Source organism: Pleurodeles waltl, chromosome 4_1 (genome assembly GCF_031143425.1).
Source record: "Pleurodeles waltl isolate 20211129_DDA chromosome 4_1, aPleWal1.hap1.20221129, whole genome shotgun sequence".
In the NCBI taxonomy this organism is placed as follows: domain Eukaryota; kingdom Metazoa; phylum Chordata; class Amphibia; order Caudata; family Salamandridae; genus Pleurodeles; species Pleurodeles waltl.
This window is the reverse complement of record NC_090442.1, coordinates 861382941-861398517: the sequence shown is the minus strand read 5'-3', so window position 1 is coordinate 861398517 and position 15577 is coordinate 861382941. Positions and strand designations below refer to the sequence as shown.

The 15577-nt window shown below is 43.7% G+C and overlaps 1 protein-coding gene across 1 annotated transcript in view; it reads left to right on the top strand.

Annotated features, from left to right (window-relative positions):
• LOC138288593 (uncharacterized) overlaps nt 1-15577 on the top strand; it is a 284413-nt gene that overhangs the window by 166999 nt on the left and 101837 nt on the right. Inside the window, exon 2 of the mRNA XM_069230092.1 lies at nt 8551-8702. Within this exon, the coding sequence (XP_069086193.1) occupies nt 8582-8702 (121 nt within the window). The 5' untranslated portion in view covers nt 8551-8581. The remainder of the gene's footprint in view (nt 1-8550; nt 8703-15577) is intronic.

The following is a 15577-nucleotide window of genomic DNA, read 5'->3' as shown; positions in this document are numbered from 1 at the left end:
TCCAGGGTAGGAAAGCCATGCTCTCTTTATTCCCCATGCCCCCTTATTTGGTGGTCATATGGGCAACCACCATTTTGTGGAGCCAGTGTGTGTTTTATAAGCACCCATTTTGTCTTTGTCCTCCATGCTTCTTCCTAACTTGTCATGTGTGCGGCCACCATTTTGTGGAGCCAGTGTCTGATTAATAATTGTGTGCACCTTTTAATAGCCTTGTATTAGGAGCATTGATTCTTATGTCCTTTTAGGAGGCTAGATTATTTTTCTGCCACTATGTAGTAATAGTTAACACCTAGTTAAAATTATGAGTGAGACATAAATCGTGCTCCACCCACTAACTTGTCTGAATTTCGGCCACTCTATGTAATGCTTATAATGTGGAATTCCGGCCAAAATCCACCAAATGCTGTGTAATGGAATTTTTCTCACACATGGCTCACCAACAGTAAGTTAGCAAGCAAGAATTGGTATCCCCTAGTGCAAATTTCAAGCACTAGGGGGACAAGAGGCAAGGTTTTCTCACAATGGAAGCCTGCACGTGACTGTTTGTGGTTAGAATGCTTCCACCCGAATAGAAAATCTACTCGATTGACAGCAAAATCAACTCAAGCACCAGCACCCTCTGGCCCGCCTTGTGGTGCCATTCACGCTTTTCAGCACGGAACAAGCTCCTGGTGCTAAAAATCAGCATGAGCAACACAACATGCTGATTCCACCTTCTTGCGGAACTCCAGGGTATGTCGCAGAGTTTTCATGTAAATCCATGGAACTGGAATTATGCGGCGTGAAACATTGCGAGTTCCACCCACCTCTATGTACCATAGGAAAATTATTTTTTTGTTTGTTAATATTTTTGTGGTGTTTAATGAATGTTCAGAAAACTTTCCCAAAAAAAGTTCATCCACTTCAGCTCCCTCCTGGACAGTTTTAGGGTGATCTGTCATGTGAGGTTCAAGGAAAAAGGGGTTACAAAACACAATTTCCTTATGAATTTTTCCACAGGGATATTGAACAGTAGTAACACAAACACTGCTAAACAGAATTACACCAGATTTGGCAGATAGCTAGATCTTGGTCTAGAAACCGTGCTTTTTGTGACTTGGTGCAAATCAATTCAATAGTTTTTAAGAAATTAAGATTAAAAAACTAAATATCCTGACAATTGGGTTTCCAGGTGGCCTATGTAAATTACATGGGCATGTAACTTCAAATACTAGAGTGATCTGATTGGTCAAGGGGGCTTTTTTCCTATCAGCCGTCTCTCTCAAGGGGAGCAGAAGGCTCTTGAGAACCACAAGCGGGACCTCATGCTCTGATTGGCTGGTCACAAGAAGATGCAAAATGTTGCAGCCAACATTTCAGGAAATGGGGACTCCATCCTTGTGTCCTGGAAAAAGAAAGGAAAGAGTGTGTAAGGCATAAGGGCACCTTGAACCCCTAGATAATGTGTGGGAGGATAAACGGACACTACCTGGATCTCAATGTGAAGAGGGAACTTCCGGGTTTGAGTTTTTATAATTTCACAGGAGGCTCGCAAGAGTGCAAAGGAGCTGCATTGACTTCCGTGAGCTGCCCATGGGTGTACATGATGTCATAAGCTGTCACCCTATGGAATGGTCTGTACAAAGAAATCACACCCTTCAGCACATGCCCAATGGTCAGGTTAGTGGTCTGTGCAGAGCACCCACTCCCTGCCCACACCCTAGAGTGCATGCCTGTTGCCCTGAGGAATGGAGTGTGTGAAGCGAGCAACACCCGTCACTCTGAAGATTGGTTTGCTTTGAGATGCCACACCTGCATCACACCTATAGCACATTCCTGTTGCTCTGGGGTTTGGTCGGCATGGAGAAACCACCCTCCTGCACCCTAAAGTGTACACCCATTGTCTGAGAAGGGGTCTCTGTCATGAAGCCACTACTTCTTCACACCCTGCAGTTCAACCATTCACCTTACAGAGTGGTCTGCGGAGGAGCCACACCCTCCTAAATCCTACATCACATGCCTGTCCCGATGGGAAGTGATCTCTGAGGAGAAGCTATTCCTTACTTCCACCCTACATTGCACTCCTAACACTCTGGGAAGTGGTCTGGGTAGAGAGGGCACTCCCTCTCGACACCTTACAGCACACACCCATCACCCTGGGAAGTAGTGGAGAATGCACTTTCTCCACAAGCCCTTCAGTGCAAGCACATCACCCTGGAAAGTGATATGTGCGATGAAAGCACTCCCTCCCCACACCCTACAGCCCATGCCCGTCACCCTGGGGCGCACACAGAAAAATACACATGCACTTTCACACATATGTAGACTTCAACATGGAAACACACAGTCACATATGCAAATGTCTACACTTAACCTCACAAAAGTAAGACATAGAGGCAGATCCTAGCACTCTGTCACATATATAAAGACACAATCATATACATCCTGTCACTCACACATACACACATAGTTACATTCAAACACTCATTCAAAGACACACTCAGACATGCCAACACACAAAAACCTGCATATACACACACACACACGCTGTCTCACACACATGCGCAAAGACACACAGACTTACACATATACAGTTATACTTGCATACAATATCAAATGAAAACACACTGTCACACATACACATGAATAGACACAAACACAGTTTCAAAATAACACCCAGGCATACATACACATAGCAGAACACTCCTAGATATATAGGGCCTCATTATGACTTTAGCGGTCTACAACGTAGACCGCCGAAGTCCCGCCACCGGCAAGATCATCAGGGACGTACTATCACTGCTGGCGGATCTCCACCAGAATTTGGGTGGAGAACCGCCAGCAGCCATACTGGCAGTCAGCAGTGCAGTGGAGGCTGCTCCGCTTGCACCATCACGTCATCACAACACCGCCACGCCTATTACGAGTTGGTAATAGGCGTGGCGGTGTTGTGGTGACTGGACCCTGATGGTGGAGCAGGCCCCAAGGATCCCATACCCTCCTGGATGACCACTGAGAAAAGGTAAGTGCCTGTCCGATAGGGGCGGGGGTGATGATTTGTTTGTGCATGCATTGGGGTGTGCGTTTGTGTGATTGGAGGAGGGTGGTATTTGTGTGCGAGTATGTGTGTGATTGTGTTTGTGTGAGTGTAGGAGGCTGGCCTGGCTTATAGTGGGTACCATGTGGTGCTTACACTTTGTGTCAGGTCCAGTTTTCCCTTATTAGTAGATTAGAGGTGTTCTAGGAGCTTAGGCTGATAGAGGTAGCTATAGCAGTGCAGCTTAGGCAGAACTAGGAGACATGCAAAGCTCCTACTATGCCACTTATATCACTTAGTACTATATCATAAGAAAACACAATACTCAGAGTTACTAAAAATAAAAGGTACTTAATTTTAGTGACAATATGCCAAAAGTATCTCAGAGGATATACTCCCTTAGGAGGTAAGTAATATACACAAAATATACACACACAAACCAAAATCAGGTACGTAACAGTTAGAAAAGTTGTGCAAACAATGTAGAACACAATAGAATGCAATAGGGAGAAATAGGCCTTGGGGCAACACAAACCATGTGCTCCAAAAGTGGAATGCGAACTATGAATGGACCCCAGGACTAGTGTAGTGTGTAGAGGGTCACTGGGAGTGTAAGAAAACACTAAGGGTGTCCAAGATACCCCACCCCAAGACCCTGAATAGTAGGAGTAAAGTTACCCTACTACCCAAGAAAGACAGTAAAGTCGAGCTAGGGGATTCTGCAAGGACAACAACTGACTGCAAAGCACTTAAGACGTATTCCTAGACCTGAGGAACTTTAAAGGAAGGGGACCAAGTCCAAGAGCCACGCAAGTGTCCAGGGGGGGCAGGAGCCCACTAAACCCCAGATGAAGGTGCAAAAAGGCTGCTTCTGGGTGGAAGCAGCCAAAGATTCTGCAACAACGGAAGGTGCCAGGAACTTCTCCTTTGGTCAGAAGATGTCCCACGGCGTTCTGGAGGAAGCAGAGTTGTTTCCACGCAGAAAGACTGCAAACAAGTCTTGCTAGCTGCACAAGTCGCAGTTGAGGATTTTGGGTGCTGCCAGGGCCCAGGAAGGACCAGGATATCGCCCCTTGGAGGAGGAGACAGAGGGGGCGCTCAGCAATACACAGAGCCCACGCAGAACCAGGCAGCACCCGCAGAAGCACCTGAATAGGCACTTAGAAGATCTGAGGATGACAGTCGACACAGAACAACAAAAGAGGGCCCCACGACGTCAGAGTCCAACTCAGCGAGTTGGGCTATGCAGGATGGAGTGCTGGGGACCTGGGCTAGACTGTGCATGAAGTTAGTCTTGGAAAAGTGCACAGAAGCACGAACAGCTGCAGTTCACGCATTACACAGGATTACTGTCTGGCGTGGGGAGGCAAGGACTTACCTCCACCAAATATGGACAGAAGGGCCACTGGACTGTCGGGGACACTTGGACCCAGCTCCTGTGTTCCAGGGACCACTCTCGTCAGGATGAGAGGGGTCCCAGAGGACCAGTGATGAAGAAGTTTGGTGCCTGCATTGGCAGGGGGAAGATTCCATCGCCCCACAGGAGATTTCTTCTTGGCTTCCAGTGCAGGGTGAAGGCAGACAGGCCTCAGAGCATGCACCACCAGGAAACAGTCGAGAAAGCCGGCAGGATGAGGCGCTACAAAGTTGCTGGTAGTCTTCTTGCTACTTTGTTGCGGTTTTGCAAGCGTCCTGGAGCAGTCAGCGGTCGATCCTTGGCAGAAGTTGAAGAGTGAAGTGCAGAGGAACTCTGGTGAGCTCTTGCATTCATTATCTGGTGAGATACCCACAGGAGAGACCCTAAATAGCCCTCAGAGGAGGATTGGCTACAGAGAAAGGTAAGCACCTATCAGGCGGGGTCTCTGATGTCACCTGCTGGCACTGGCCACTCACAGCTGTCCATTGCACCCTCACACCTCTGCATCCAAGATCACAGAGGTCTGGGACACACTGGAGGAGCTCTGGGCATCTCCCCTGGGAGGTGCTGGCCAGGGGAGTTGTCACTCCCCTTTCCTTTGTCCAGTTTCACGCCAGAGCAGGGCTGGGGGGATCCCTGAACTGGTGTAGACTGGCTTATGCAAGGAGGGCACCATCTGTGCCCTTCAAAGCATTTCCAGAGGGCAGGAGAGGCTACTCCTCCCAGGCCCTTAACACCTATTTCCAGAGAGGGTGTAACACCCTCTCTAAGAGGAAATCGTTTGTTCTGCCTTCCTGGGACTGGGTTGCCCAGGCCTCCTGGGGGGCAGAAACCTGTCTTAGGGGTTGGCAGCAGCGGTAGCTGCAGAGGAGACCCCGGAACGTTAGTTTGGCAGTACCCGGACTCTATGCTGGAGACCCGGGGATGCATGGAATTGTCCCTCCAATACCAGAATGGTATTGGGGTGACAATTCCATGATCCTAGACATGTTACATGGCCATGTTCGGAGTTACCATTGTGAAGCTACATATGGGTATTGACCCATATGTAGTGCATGTGTGTAATGGTGTCCCCGCACTCACAAAGTCCGAGGAATTTGCCCTGAACAATGTGGGGGCACCTTGGCTAGTGCCAGGGTGCCTACACAGTATGTAACTTTGCACCTAACCATCACTAAGTGAGGGTTAGACATATAGGTGACTTATAAGTTACTTAAGTGCAGTGTAAAATGGCTGTAAAATAACATGGACGTTATTTCACTCAGGCTGCAGTGGCAGTCCTGTGTAAGAATTGTCTGAGCTCCCTATGGGTGGCAAAAGAAATGCTGCAGCCCTTAGGGATCTCCTGGAACCCCAATACCCTGGGTACCTAGGTACCATATACTAGGGAATTATAAGAGTGTTCCAGTGTGCCAATCAGAATTGGTAAAATTAGTCACTAGCCTGCAGTGACAATTTTAAAAGCAGAGAGAGCATAAACACTGAGGTTCTGGTTAGCAGAACCTCAGTGATACAGTTAAGCACCACACAGGGAACACATACAGGCCACAAACTAATGAGCACTGGGGTCCTGGTTAGCAGGGTCCCAGTGACACATATCAAACATACTGACAACATAGGGTTTTCACTATGAGCACTGGGCCCTGGCTAGCAGGATCCCAGTGAGATAGTAAAAACACCCTGGCATATACTCACAAACAGGCCAAAAGTCGGTGTAACAAGGCTAGAAATAGGCTACCTTCCTACATTGAGTGTGTGAGTGGATGAGTCGGGTGGAGGTGTGTGTGAGTGTATGTGTGTGTCTGTATGAGTGCATGAATGCATGATTGCATGTGTGTGTGTGGTGTGTGCATGTTTGGATGGGGTGGCGGGGTCTCTATGGGGTTGGGGGTCCCTACAGGCTTAGGTAGGACCGTGGCTCTGTGGGGGGGACCCAGAGGGGGTTGCATATTGGCAACAGTAATGTAAATTCCTGTCACCAGTATCCTTTCCATCTGGGATTTCCTGCTGGGGTTGCTTCCAGGAAATCTCTGGCAGAAAAAAGACTCTAAATACCATTGGCAGTCTATGGTGGACCGCTGGGGTGAAAGTGGTCCACCTTCACCCCGGCGGTCTGACCGCCTTGGCGGTATAGACAGAGAACTGCCTGCTTTGCAGCCTGCTCACAGCCGTGGTCATAATCTGGGGGTCCAGCACTGTCATGCCGTCGGCGGTGTGACCGCCACCGCCAGCGTGGCAGAGATGGACCGCCAATGTCATAATGAGGGCCATTGTAACTCTTACCTACAATCATCCACACATTCACTCATGCATACACTTTCTAACAAACTCTGACATCGATGCATACAATGATTTATCTGCACATATCCAGACACACACATATATAACATAGACCATAAAATGTGTCTTTCTTTAACAAGAAAATGCAGTTCTTTTGTGATTTTCTGTTGCATTGTGTCAATTTTTATTGGGAGAAGTGGCATAAAAATGGGGTTTGAGAAACTTGGAGCCAAACAAAACGAGGAAAAAAAACAATTAATGGTTCTTAGATTATAAGTTCTCTTTAACAAGTCTGTTGTGCACATGGGTGATTGTCTCTCTGGAAAAAAACTATAAGGCTGCAGCAGCAGTCTTTCTACTCCAGCGGGATATTGCTCTCCTGCTGCACCACTTGCACTGGTGCTTGTTTTCACAGTGCAGGTGGAAAAGAAGCTGCAAATGTTGATGCTCTTCTGCATCCCTTTGAATGTACCCGCAAGCGATGTGTCTTGGGTGGATGGTGCAAAGGTGGTGTCACATTCCAGCTGTCCCATAAGAGTATTTTTTTTTGGTTCCTCTAGAAAAGGTTTTTTGAATAAATTCCTAATACTAGATTGAAAAAATAACAAAAGAAAGACTGAAAGGCTCACAGAAGGAAAAAAAGTTCTTCTTTGTTCACCTGCAAGTATAGAATGAGAAAGAAAAGTGTGGTGCTTCTGTAAATAGAACTTAGCAGTCATATCAATCAATCATCTTTCAAATTCAGCTCCGGCACAAGTGTTAACCGAAAAGTATGTAGAGGAGCAGTTATTAGTCAAAAAATGTATTATTGACAAAATCTCTACAATTATAGTAGACTAAATAGTAGGTCCTTATAATAAACTCAACCTTCAAAATGTTGCTGTTCCCCGAATGTGCCACAAGAGCACAGAAGATAATAAATCCCACTCAGAGATCTAACGGGGGCCGGCTATTTGTAGGAACTGCTTATGGGTCTCTCCCAAAAGACTTGCAGGATTGTTGAAGTTTATAAATAATTATCCACAATAAACATAATTGTAATTATAATTGTTTTTTTTTATAAAACCTCTATGTTTAGACTTAAGAAAAAGCACTATTCTATATTACCATATTACCCTAATGCCTCCCCAATATTCTTTTTTCTCCCAGAAGAAGCTTGCAGGTTTCTTGTGAGAGCTGTCACAACGCATTCACGCAGTCTCCTTCAATTGGTTGATATCTCCCACAAGAGACCCCCAGGAGTAAACAAATAAACAAACAAAAAAATAATATTGCATAATGAGATTGTGATTTGGTTGTTGGTTGAGTGGGATGTCACCCCTGTTCAAATAACAGCCACATTCCCTGTCTAGGTGAACCATAAAAGTCAATACATTAATCAGTGCTCAACCCTTTGTTAGCAATGTGTAAAGTATTTATGCAGCACACAAGCAGTAATAAAGTGCAAGTACAGCACAAGAATATTTCCACACCAATTTTGAAAAATAGCAAACATTTTATTATATTATTTGACATCAAAACAACAAAGATCTAATTAGTAGCACTGGTGTTGTGGATTTTTAACGGGTAATGTCAAAACTGGCACCCAAAAGATCAAAGCGCCAACAGTGAACAAGTCAAAAATATGTCCAACTGCGATGGAGCGCTGGTCGGATATACCTAGTCAGCGATTACCTTTGGACAGAGAACCAATTTTATGTCAAAAGGTCTGAGAATGTAAGGTTTAGCAGGGCAAGGCTGCAGGCAGTGTCCGAGGAGGGGACGTCATTGTCGGGGAGCTGTTGGACAAAGTCACAGTGAACATTTCTATGTTTTGACCTAGTCTCTTTTTTTAAAGCAAAAGATCCCCAGCGGGTAGAAGCTGCAAGATGTGGCTGATGAAGGCTTCAGAAGGCTGGACACCCCTTCTGCAAAGGACTGCTGAACAGGGGAACTTAGTAGGAGCTGCCAGGCTGACAAGCAATACACTATGGGTGGATCGACAAGCAGGTAGGAACTGGTCTCCTCTCCAAACGTTTCCCAAAAGTCCACAGTTTTGTATCTTTGCTATCTGGGCACCTTCAGCACCACTTTCAAGGGTCTAGGAGTGGTGAGGCACCTCTTGGAGTGCAGACTGTTAGGGCTCACTCAGTCTTGGTCAAGGTGTGGTTTCAAGATGGTTGGTGCCTTTCTGTCCCTAAGATTCTGAGCAGGAGGTCAGCAACTAGCGCATGGAGTCACTTGGTAGTCCTGGATCCAAGTAGTGGAGCAGAACTCAAGCAGCAGGGCTAGGGTGTTAGGGTACAGACAGCCTTCCAGCATCAGAGCAGTCCTTCTAGGTGTAGCAAAGCAGCTTTCTGAAGTACACAGCACACCACAGCAGTAGGCATTCCTCTGAGATCCCTTCCGCAGGTTCAGAAAGTCAACTGAAGAAATGGGTCCTATTTTAATACCTGGTGCCTTTTTTGGAGTGGGAGAAGTTTCTAGAGATTTTTCTTTGAAGTACTTGGAATTATATGCCTCCTCTGCCCAAGCTCTAGCCTGAATACAGGCACAATGAGGTAGTGTGAAGCCCTTTGTGTGACACAGAGCACAGCTGATTGATTTGCAAGTGGGGCTGTGACCAGCTCCATTCCTCATCCCGCCAGTGAAGGCCTATTTCATGACACACCTAATCCCTCTGTTGGGTGGCTGTCTGAGGGAAATATACAAAGTCTAACTGACGCCTATACTCTGTCATGTGACCCAGAAACAGTCTGCAGGAACAAAATAGCTCTGGCAGAAAAATTCCAATTTCTAAAAGTGTAATTTTCAAGATTGTGACTCAGAATTTACCTTGCCATTAAAGAGGGTATTAAATTGCAATTTCTTACGTGCCAAACATGAAAGTTCTAGTTGCTCCCAATTAAAAGTTAGCACATATTAAATGTAACAAGGCAACACAATGTTATCCAATGGGATTGGTAAGTCTTACAGTAGTGAAAAACAAATTTTACAGTTTTTCACTACTAGGACATATAAAACCAAGAAGTAAGGGCCTGATGTAAGATGGCATTTTGCAGTCGCAAACGGCAAAAATCACCGTTTGCGACCGCATAATGGGCCGGTACGATGTACCATCCCTATTTTCTGAGTCTGTTGCAATTACCGACTCACAAAACAGGGATTTGCGACTCACAATTAGCAGCCCATGGGCTTACCTTCCTAACTGAGAGTCGCAGGGGGATGTAGGATTGTTTTGTGGTTGCAAAACATTTGCAGTTACCGCCAATTTCCCCTTTGTGAATGGATACGAAAATATTTTTTCAGAGCAGGCAGTGGTCCCACAGACCACTGCCTGCTCTGAAAAAAATAAAAAACAAAATAATTTTTTTTGGTTTGAAATGCATCCCGATTTCCTTTCAGGAAAATGAGCTACATTTAAAAAAAAAACAGCTTTATTTAAAAGCAGTCACAGACATGGTGGTCAGCTGTCCCCAGCAGTCCACCATCCCTGTGAGTGCAGCCATTCCCAATGGGGTTGCAAATTGCGACCCACCTCATGAATAATAATGAAGTAGGTCATTGGTGACCCCATTGTGAATCGCAAACAGTGTGAGGTACACTGTTGTACATTAGGCTTTGCGACTCACAATTTGCAACTCACAAATTGCGAGTTGCAAAACTCTGGGTCGTACATCAGGCCCTTTATGTCTAATCTTTCAATTGCAATGCACCCTGCCCTATGGGCTACCCAGGGCCCTCCTTAGGGGTGACATGTGCAATAAAAGGGTAGTTTAATGATTGGCAGTGGGGTTATTTTGCCATGTCGAATTGCCAGTTTTAAACTACATATAGCCCGCAAAGGCAGACACTGGACATTGTTTAAGGGGCTACTTAAGTGGATGGCACACTAAGGGCCATATGTACGAACACATTTTCCCATAGACACAGAATGGATAAAACCCCTTGCTACATCTGGCCCTAAGTGCTGCAGGCCCACTAGTAGCACTTGATTTACAGAACCTGGGTAAATGGTATGCCAGTTTACTAGGGATTTGTTAGCAAATTGAATATGCCAATCTGGTGTAAGCCAAGTTTACCATGTTTTAGGGAGTGAGCAGAAGCACCTTAGCACTGGTTAGCAATAGTAAAGTGCACAGAGTTTCAAAGCCAGCAAAAACAAATTCAGAAAAACAGGGGAGTGAAGGCAAAAAGTTTGGGGGAAGATCAGCCTAAGGCTAGTAGGTCTAACAGAAATACACAAAGTTTGTAAGATTAATTAACAACTTTTGTTTACAGAAAGAGCATTACATCATCAAATCCTACTAAGCAAACAGTGATACTTGACATTTAAATATTCCTAGAAAAATCACTGAATCAAAAGAAAATTTTAAAGCTATGTTATAGCTAGATCTAGTTGTTAGGTTATACTTTACATTAAAAAAGCCTATCAATTCAGTATACAAATGAAAGGTTAATGTGACATTATAGTTAGGTATGATAGTAAGGTTCTACTTCATGTTAAATAAAACCCTCTGAAATTCACAGAAAAAACAAAGGTTAAAATGATGTTATCACGCTATAGTTAGGAATTGTAATGATATTTAACTATGCATCAAAAAACCTCTTGAATCTTCTGAAAAAACAGAGGTTGAAGTGACATTATAGTTACAATTTGTAATAATATTTTACTTTGCATTAAAAAAAAACTCACAAATTCACTGAAAAAACAAAAGTTAAATATATTTATTGTTTGGTACAAATTTCAGTAATCTCTTAACATAAAACAAAATACTGATATCCACTAGTCATATTTATCAGAGCTAACTAAAATTTGTGCCTGCGCATGAACTGCCTATGACCTCACATATTACATAACACATGACTTGTTCATTTACATCATTGAAGACATCACTGATGACATCTCAAGTCAAGCAGGATCACAATAGTCTGGAAAGACACACCCTTATCAAAATGGAAAGTCACATGCATCACGTCTTGCCATTTTCGTGCTCTTTTTGTGTTTAAAATGAATTCATGCATCATTTTTGTCCATGAGGTGTGTTTAGTGTAATAACACCTTAATTTGCAATGTTACAAAAAATGCTCCTCATGAACAAACTGCACTGCATACCATTTTTCGGTGTCTCACATAATTTCTGCTAAGAAAATTAGGCAATTTTTACATGGTGTTAATCTGAATATTACTTTAACATAGCATTTAAAACATTTCCACAGTGATGAGAGATGTGCTGTGCAAATGCTTTTTTAAAATTTAGGTATGACTCTATCCAAATAAAGGTTTATCATGAACTGATATCTTTCATTCTTTGCAGAATATGTTTGGTGAGTGAGTAGCCATGAGTGAAAGAGTTTTTATCTTCATATATCCAGTATGCCCCGATTTTTTGAGAAATTTGCTTTCTGTGTAGCGATTAATTGTCTAACTCAATAAAGCACCAGTATAATTGTGGATGATGTGCCAGGCTGAAGACCCTTTGAATTACCAGATTTTCAACATAAATTGTTATTATTCTATGTTTCATCCAGTAAAGCTGATGAATTTGAGCATGGTAACTAAATATTGATTAGAGGAGCTCTTAGTCCTTCAAATTCTCCATTAGGGTTATTTATCTACATCCATTTGTGTTCTTAATCAGCACAGAAGTGTACCTCAGGTTGCAACATGCCTCCCATGCTTCCCATTGCAAGGCAAGGCAAACAGGCCAATCAATACAAGCCTCCAACCCCCCGGTTCCTTCACAATCTGGGACAATCGCCTCTCTAAAGCCACAACACAGCTACAGGATAAGTGCCCCAGGCTCGATTATGCCTACCATTATTAGCAGCCCTATCACCGCCAATGAGTGTAAGGCTGCAGATTCCCACTGACTACCCTCTTCAAATTCTGGACCAATCACCACTCCTGGTCACAAAACAGCCCTCTAAGGAGAAAACCAAGCTGTTCCATGCCTCCCATCACCTGATGTCATACATGTCATTGCCAAAATCCACCCCTCTTGATTGCACGTTGCCCGGGTGTCAGCACAGAAGTGCTCCCCAGGCTGCATCATGCTTCTCATGCTTCCCACTGCAAGGCAAGGAAAACAGGCCAATCAATACAAGCCTTCAGTTTCCAACCCCCGGTGCCTTCACAGTCTGGGACAATCACTTCTCTAGGGCCACAACATAGCTCTAGAATAAGTTCCCCAGGCTCAAGTATGCCTACCATTATTAGGAGTCCTATCCCTGCCAATGCGTGCAAGGCTGCAGATTCCCACCGACTACCCTCTTCAAATTCTGGACCAATCACCACTCCTGGTCACAAAACAGCCCTCTAAGGAGTAAACCAAGCTGTTCCATGCCTCCCATCACCTGATGTCATACATGGCATTGCCAAATTCCACCCCTCTTGATTGCACATTGCCCTGGTGTCCTCAGCAGAGGACATCCAAAGACAAGGCTAGCATTGTTTTGGCCAGATGCGGCCATGAAACTTCAAGAGCCAGAACTCATTCCCAACTCATTGAAGATCATCCCATCACACATCCGGCTCAGCAGTTTATTGACTGTAACTGTCTGTTTCCTCCCACTCTGCTGTACAGCATCTCACAGTAGTCTTAGTCCAACTATCCATCTTTCACAAACCTTGCCAGCTTCCTCGCAGGCACTTCATATAAAGGCAAAATCTTTTTGAGTTTCCCTCACCCCTGCTCATCATTGACAATGGCTCCCTCTTTTAAGGCATCATACCAGAATTACTTAAAATGGATCAGATCCTACCACTTTTGAAGAAACCCACCATAGACACTAATGATCTCACCAACTACAGGCCCATCACTGTTCTATCCTTCATTGAATAGATCATTGGAAAAGCAATCTACACAAAATCTCAGGATCACTTTAACACCTTAACATCAACCATAACCTCCATAACAGCCAATCTGACTTCAGATGATGTTGCAGCAGAAAAAGAGCCACTTTACAAACTGTGAATAATACCCACCTCATCATGAATAGGAGTACCTCCTACATCCTGCTACTTTACACCTGCAGAAACCTTTGAGGCACACAACCATTTTACCCTCATCCACACTCTAAGGTCTTGAACAGGATTTGTTGGAAATATTACTTCTGCCTATCCAACCAAAGCATGTTCATCTAAATGGGCCCTTAGATATCAGAAACTCTATATCACAAGGGTTCTCAGGGACCTATCCTTCCCTATTCATCTTCAACCTTTACATAGGGTCTCTTGGAACTCAACTCAACGACAGACTCAAAATACACCAATTCACAAATAAAAAACTCCGCCCGAACATGCATTGCCTGAAGCACTTCCTACATAACATCCAGACCTGGATGTTCAGCACCTATCTGAAACTTAAGAACAAATTCCCCTAATTTGCAACCAACAACATTCATCAACTAGTTCAAGCCAGAGTCAATGAACTGAACATGGACAGTTTTAACTACCAACAACTCCATTATATTCAGATTCACTGTGAATAGCAACCTCTAGCTCAATGAATACATTGTCAAAATGACCAAGACAGTCTATCAACAACGTTCTCTACTAAAGGGGGTGAAATTATTCTTCCCAGAAGTGCCTTCAGAACTGCAGTCAAGACCCTCCCTCTTTGCTCCTGGATGGTGGCAATAGTGTTCTCCACACCCTTCAAGACATCACTCAGGCCCCCAGTAGGCATCCTGCATGCCATAGCATGATTCGCCAAAGGACTGAAAATATTTGATATTATCGGTCCTGCCCTAATGGAACTTCACTGACTCACCTTACTTACTGACATCATCCTCAAGGCCACCTGCATTGTCTATACAACAGTTACAATCAGCACTATTGGCTATCTGGCTGACAAACTAACCATCTTCCAGGTCACTTGTACGCAAGGCAATGGCAGACTGAAACCAAAGAGATGTAAAAAAGAAAGGTAGAGCAACAACCAAGTATTCAAAAAGACTGCCCCAAACTTAATTTAGTTCAGGAAAGATCTGAAGACACATCATTTAAAAAACTGCTGTGGGCTGAGTCATAAAATCATTTGAGGATAAAAATAGTACTCTTTCGCTTACTCTTACATGCCTTTGTTAGTTGTCCTCAAAAAAATCCAACGTCCTATTAGTAAAAGAGCAAAGAGGTCACAGTCCTTTCCATTTGTAATCATTATATATTATTATTCCCTGAATATTCTAATTTTATTCTTATTTACATGTTTCGGGGACAATTCATTAAAGCATGTAATAGCAAACAAATAAAACAGTACTACTTTACATATGCATTTGTAAATAGGGCTTTCTATGTCAATTTCAGAGAAAGTTCAATTTCCTCCCCAGATCAGCACTCTTTCCCTGTCACCATGGAAACACTCACTGATTGTTTTTTTTTCTTGCCTTTTGGCCCAGCGCAGTAATCTACCCACTCTATCTAGGCTTGCATAAATATCACATACGTATATAAATGTATATTTACATACAGTTGCTGCTTGATTTCAACTCTTATTTTTGTGATGCAATATGCTTACACCTAATGAATAGTCTGAACAACAGCTTTAGTATTATTCGGCTTTGCCAAACACTTTTCAAAGTAGGTCAACAGTCAACGATATGCGTTTCCTGTAGTATGGCTATCAGTGTTTGGATTTTTCTAGAGTTGTAATACTTTCTTCCCTTCGATACAATTGTTGATTTTAATACCAGTAAAATATGTCAGAGTAAATAGGACAGTGCTCCTCCGAGTCAGCTGAGATGGTATATCTAAAGCAACAAAAACTAATTTAACTATACAATAAATGAAAATGCAATAAGTGAACAAAGGACCACGTACTCGGTCTGCAAATGGACTTCAATCTTAGATTTGATCATCTATCTTGTTACAACGGAATAAT